This window comes from Octopus bimaculoides, chromosome 1 (assembly GCF_001194135.2).
Source record: "Octopus bimaculoides isolate UCB-OBI-ISO-001 chromosome 1, ASM119413v2, whole genome shotgun sequence".
NCBI lineage: Eukaryota > Metazoa > Mollusca > Cephalopoda > Octopoda > Octopodidae > Octopus > Octopus bimaculoides.
The window spans coordinates 160,701,039-160,706,799 of record NC_068981.1 but is presented as its reverse complement, the minus strand read 5'-3'; the positions used below and the strand labels follow the sequence as shown (position 1 = coordinate 160,706,799).

General features: G+C 33.8%; 2 protein-coding genes across 3 annotated transcripts in view; one reads left to right on the top strand and one right to left on the bottom strand.

The window, feature by feature from the left end:
• The window catches only part of LOC106884415 (40S ribosomal protein S18), a 3,931-nt gene extending 3,140 nt beyond the window's left edge, over positions 1-791 (top strand). For both annotated transcript variants that reach the window (XM_014935778.2, XM_014935779.2), the window contains exon 5: positions 677-791. In XM_014935778.2, the coding sequence (XP_014791264.1) occupies positions 677-752 (76 nt within the window). In that variant the 3' untranslated portion in view covers positions 753-791. The remainder of the gene's footprint in view (positions 1-676) is intronic.
• Positions 792-1,168: 377 nt separating this feature from the next.
• LOC106884411 (WD repeat-containing protein 38) overlaps positions 1,169-5,761 on the bottom strand; it is a 21,134-nt gene continuing 16,541 nt past the window's right edge. Inside the window, exons 7-9 of the mRNA XM_014935772.2 lie at positions 3,998-4,216; positions 2,068-2,265; positions 1,169-1,380 (exon numbers count right to left, since the gene is read on the bottom strand). Of these exons, the coding sequence (XP_014791258.1) occupies positions 1,282-1,380; positions 2,068-2,265; positions 3,998-4,216 (516 nt within the window). The 3' untranslated portion in view covers positions 1,169-1,281. The remainder of the gene's footprint in view (positions 1,381-2,067; positions 2,266-3,997; positions 4,217-5,761) is intronic.

Sequence of the window (5,761 nt, the reverse complement as noted above, 5' to 3'; positions counted from 1 at the left end):
GCTGTAGAAACTCTGCCAGATCAGATTGGAGTCTAGTGTAGCCATCTGGTTCGTCAGTCCCCAGTCAAATCGTCCAACCCATGCTAGCATGGAAAGCGGACGTTAAATGATGATGATGAAATAATACATTTCTAAATCTCTCAGATTTATGCAGTAGTGTAGTATTATTCCCTTCAGGGGACTGTCACATTAAGTTGACAGCATACAACTGCTAAATAGCATATGTTTAGCTGACATGGATGACTTATCTATAAGTGAACTTAATCAGATATTTTGAAGAAATCTGTTAAATATTGTTAGTCTGCTTGCCATGGTAGTTGTATCCATTTTTTTTATATTGGGGAATTTAGAATCATTGCTTAAATGGGGTGAAAAAAAATCATTTTGTTCTGAAAGCAAGAATAGAATCTCATGCCCCTGGTTTGTTTGATTAACAAGGTTTTGGGTGTTTCCTCTCTAGAGACATACATCTAGCATGGTTTGAACTATATTGAGTGGTCAGGCATCACAAAAAGAAGTACATGAACTTAATACTGCAATAATAATGACTAGTGTGGATTTCTTTTTATTTATGAAATGTCAGAATTCTCATGCAGATGTTTTGAAGTTACTTGTTGGAACATCACAATGTGGTCTTGATTATGTAACAAACTTTTCTTTTCTTTTCTGTTTTTAGTTTGCGTGTCCGAGGTCAGCACACTAAAACAACTGGTCGTCGTGGTAGGACTGTTGGTGTGGCCAAGAAGAAGTAAATGTATTCTTTTAAAATAAATTGAAATGGAAAAAATGTTCTTTTGTATTTTCATCCTTTCCTTAAATTGATGTGAGAAGTACCAAAATTGTAAAAATGAGGTTCTTCATTGCATTTGTTCAACTCAACTGTTTTCTTGCCTAGTCAAACCATTCTCCCATTTAATTGGGTGTGCAGCTGTGAAATGAATTAATGCAAATGGTGTCTGGACAAATTTTCTTCATACTTAATGTTCAGTTTCAAACTTTGATTACTTCATATAGAAATAAATAACATTAACGCATGGTCACAGATTTTGGTGTGGAGGTGTAATTAACATCTATTTAAATAGTGTTATATAATCTATTTTATAAATTTTGACCTCTTGCAGTTATTTTCTAGATAGGTACAAGAAATATAAAATAAGTGGTGGGGTATCGATTGATCTAGAGGGGAATTTTCCTGTAGTTTGAGATTTTTGTTGGGTGTGAGTGGTGGACTGAAACAATAAGGAACAAGTAATTTTATGTTTTGTACAATTTTATTTTGCTTTAATGTGTGTGGAAGGAACCTGTTGCACTGTTAGTTCCTGATGTTAAAAGAGTACCATGTGGAGTGAAAACACACAGCTGTACTGTTTCTGTTTTAGCCTGCAAAAAAGAGCAATTGAATATGTTAATATACTTGTGTGTTATTTAATCATATCTCCACATCAATAAATTTTACAGAGAAAAGATTGAAGCTTCTTGATGGAAGGTGAATTTAGGAAATTGTCATGTTTACCACCTGGAATTATGTAAATATCAAAGATTTACATGTTATATAGACATGTAAGGAATAAGCAGATATGCTTCACAGAAGAGACAGCTGGGATTTACCCGAACTATCTATACACAAAAGGCCAAAGGGTTTTACCTGTTCCACTCAAGGCATTGGTTGGTTAAAGACAAAACTCGTAAGGTGTCATACAGAGGGTTTGAGCATGGAACAATGTGGCTGCAAAGTGAACTTTGTAGCCACACAACCATAGTGAGGATTAGTGACAGGAGCAGCTGTAGAAAATCTGCATCAATAAGTTTTGTCTAACTCATACCAACATGGATAAACAATAACTATTTACCCAACAAGATTTGTGAAAATGATGTATCATCCATTATAATGAATGGAAAGTTACAGATACCAAAAAATAGTGAGATTTAGTCAGATCAGAAAATGTTTAATAGTTTCAGAAACGGATGAGTTTGAAATCCATTACTGACCTGTTCTATTTACGGATAGCATAGAAAAAAAGAAAAATGTGTGATGGTGCACTGCTGTAAACTGGTTAATGGACTCACCGCAAGAACCTTGCAGCATTTCCCATTTTCAACAACCCAAATTCGTATGGTGTCATCTTCACATGCACTTGCCACATAGAGATTATCATGAGAAAATGCTACAACTTGTACCCAGCCATCATGTCCTTGAAGACAGTGTAGTAGCTGACCCTTCAGAGGATCCCACAAGCATACTGTTTTGTCCCAGGAACCACTTGCCTTCACAATGAGAAATGAGAGAATTAAGGACATTGAATTGTCACGGGGGCATTATATTTAGTGTGCTTTTTGTTTTTTCACTGGTAAATATTTGAGATAATGAAGGGAGCTCTAATTAACCATACCAAATTTTCCTAAAATTGAGACCTCTTTAAAAAGGACAAATTGAATAATATTGTCCTGGGTACATTTATGTTATTCCTGAAAAACGAAAAAGATAGTCATAGCTTGATCAAGGCCACCTTAAGGTTAAACAACAAAGAAGTCTCTAGACCTGCTAAAATAACAGTTAAATCTCTCAAATATCTTTACAAAAAAAGATACATTAGATAGTGTAGTCCCAGACACAGTATATCTGAAAAAAAAAGTGGAATGTCTTTGCTTCATCAGAGCCTGACCTTATGTTAAACAACCTGTATATATTTTGTAAGCAAAGTGAATCAGAATCACAGAGAATTTAAACTAAGACTGTGTGTCCATACTACAAGCCTGATAATCTAGACCAGTGGTTCTCAATAATTTTTTTGCCTATGGATGCCTCTGATTCATATTTTAATTAACTGGACCTCCATAGCTATTCAGTGGTTTAAAAAGTCCAATTATATTTTTATAATTAAATATTAGGAATTGTAATTTTAAAAATTCTTAAAATATTTTGTGTATTGTAGAAGTATAACCAATTTATTGCACATAATTTTTAACAACAAAATCTTATATGGATCCCAGTTGAGAACCACTGATCCAGACAAGCATAATTGGTTAATTTACTTAATCTAAAAGTATGTTCGGAGGATATATGATGGAGACAGTTTATCCAATATGAGGAAGAAATCAACTTTCTTAGGAAATATATAACCCATACTAAGCATAGATTTATTAAGGAAAAAATTACAATTTGTCATCAAGGTTATTGTCATTCATTTATTATACATACCAAGTTATGGCAACGAGCCAGCAAAATTGTGACCACAGACAAAAAGCTTAGTAGCATTTCTTCTGGCTCTTTAGATTTTCTGCCAAGGTCAACTTTGCCTTTCATTCTTTCAAAGTCAATACAATAAAGTAACAGTCAAGTACTGGGGTTGATGTAATAAGCACGCCCCTTCCCTTAAAATTGCTGGCCTTGTGCCAAAATTAGAATTCCTAGATAAGAAGTTTGCTTCACTAACGTAGTTTTTTCTAGAGTTGATCCCACTTAGTTAACCAAAGTGTTGTGTGGTTTAATTGGGAGGACTGAGGAGAACAGACCTAAAGTATTTTCAGATTTAACCATTTAGTATTTCAACCAGCCACACCTGGCTAAAATATTCCACCTGTTTTATGTTCAAATCGGCCAGATCTGGCCTCTCACACCTACCCTACAATGTCATTTTAAAAATAATTATATCATCAAAATCTTGAAGCTAGGAGATAATGCCTGATTAGTTTTAAACAATGTGAATAAAAGGCATTACATTTGACAGAGTAATCTGAATGCTAATGGATTAACTCTAGCCCCTGGGTGCCTTTTTACTGGAGTCCATTCTGTTGGAAGCATTCAAAGATGTTACTAGTATAAGGACAAACCCCAAGTCATGGTTTTATACTTCCTTTTCTCCACCATGCTCTGACAGTAAAGAAAAGAAATTACTTCTGTATTTTATTTGTACTATTGTCATCAGAAATGTATAAATTGTTCTTATTTCAATCTACTTTTATACTGTTTGAGTGATTTTACATTGAATATGTTTACCAGTACATCATTTCCAGAGAATGCCACAGTATGAACATTTCCTTTGTGCTTCTGAAGAAGATGATTTGGTTTGGGTTTTAATGGGAATACATCAGCTTTCAGATTCTTCTTTTTCTTCAAATCAGATTTTGACAATTGGTTCATATTAGATGCATTCTCTTTAGAAGATTCTTCATCCAAATTCCAAATTCGAATGCAAAAATCCCAAGATCCAGTTGCCTTTAATGCAGATTTAACAAAGCAAAAAATTATAAGGAATTTAATCATTTACATCTTTTGTAATTCTTAAGAAAACAAGATAAAACAATTATGTGTGTACAAACAAAGGCCTGTAAGTGCAGGCATGGCTGTGTGGTAAGAAGCTTGCTTCCTAACCATATGGTTCCAGACTCAATCCCACTGCGTGGCACCTTGGACAAGTGTCTTCTACTATAGCCTTAAGCCAACCAAAGCCTTGTGAGACCGAAAGTGAAAGAAGCCCATTGTATATATATATATATATAGTCACTTCGAGGATACATAAACCTCTTATAGAGATGGTTTCATCCAAGTCACACTTGTTGTGACTTGGATGTGACAAGTCATATTGTTGAGAAATATATCTTCAATATAAAAATTGGTATATCATAAATATCAAATATCATTAAGTAAGAAAATGGAGAGATTTAATGGGTATAAATGAATTTATTAACATTTTTAATAAGGCCTACAATTGTTTCAATTCACACTCAATACAAATTACAAACCTATAGAATAAAATAAGTTTGCATTTTGAATATTTAGAGTAAAATATCTTCAGGGCCAATAGACATTAAGGAAACTACATGTTGATCAATTGAGATTCTCCAACAGACTAAGTAGATGAAAATACGTTTAATTTTTTTGTGTGTATTAATAATTTTATTTAACTATAAAAATATATATATTATATACATAAAATTATTAACACACACACACAAATTAAACGTATTTTCATCTACTTAGTCTGTTGAAGAATATCAATTAATCAACATGTAGTTGCCTTAATGTTATTGGCCCTGAAGATATTTTACTCTAAATATTCAAAATGCAAACTTATTTTGTAATTTGTATTGAGAGTGAATTGAAACAATTGTAGCCCTTATTAAAAATGTTAATAAATTCATTTATATCCATTAAATCTCCACTTCCTTACTTAATAATATTTGATATATATATATTTGTGTCTATGTTTGCCCACCACCACTGCTTGACAACTGGTGTTGGTGTGTTTCATCCCCACAACTTCAGCAAAAGAGACCAGTAGAATAAATACCAGGCTTAAAGAAAAAAATAAATTCCTCAAGGTGGTACCCTAGCATGGCCACAGTCTAACGACTGAAATGAGTAAAGGATATATGTGTATGTGTGTGTATCATCATCATCGTTTAACGTCCGCTTTCCATGCTAGCATGGGTTGGACGATTTGACTGAGGACTGGTGAACCAGATGGCTACACCAGGCTCCAATCTTATTTGGCAGAGTTTCTACGGCTGGATGCCCTTCCTAACACCAACCACTCCGAGAGTGTAGTGGGTGCTTTTACGTGCCACCGGTACAAAGGCCAGTCAAGCGGTCCTGTGTATATATATATATATATATATAGTTTTATATATAACGTGGACATTTAATGTGCTAGAAATAGATCACATCTTGTGTCTACTAAGACCTAAATTGTTCTCAAAACGAAATTCAGCGGAATACCAAAGTGTAAGCGGGCAAGACATTTAAAATTACCGAAAAAAT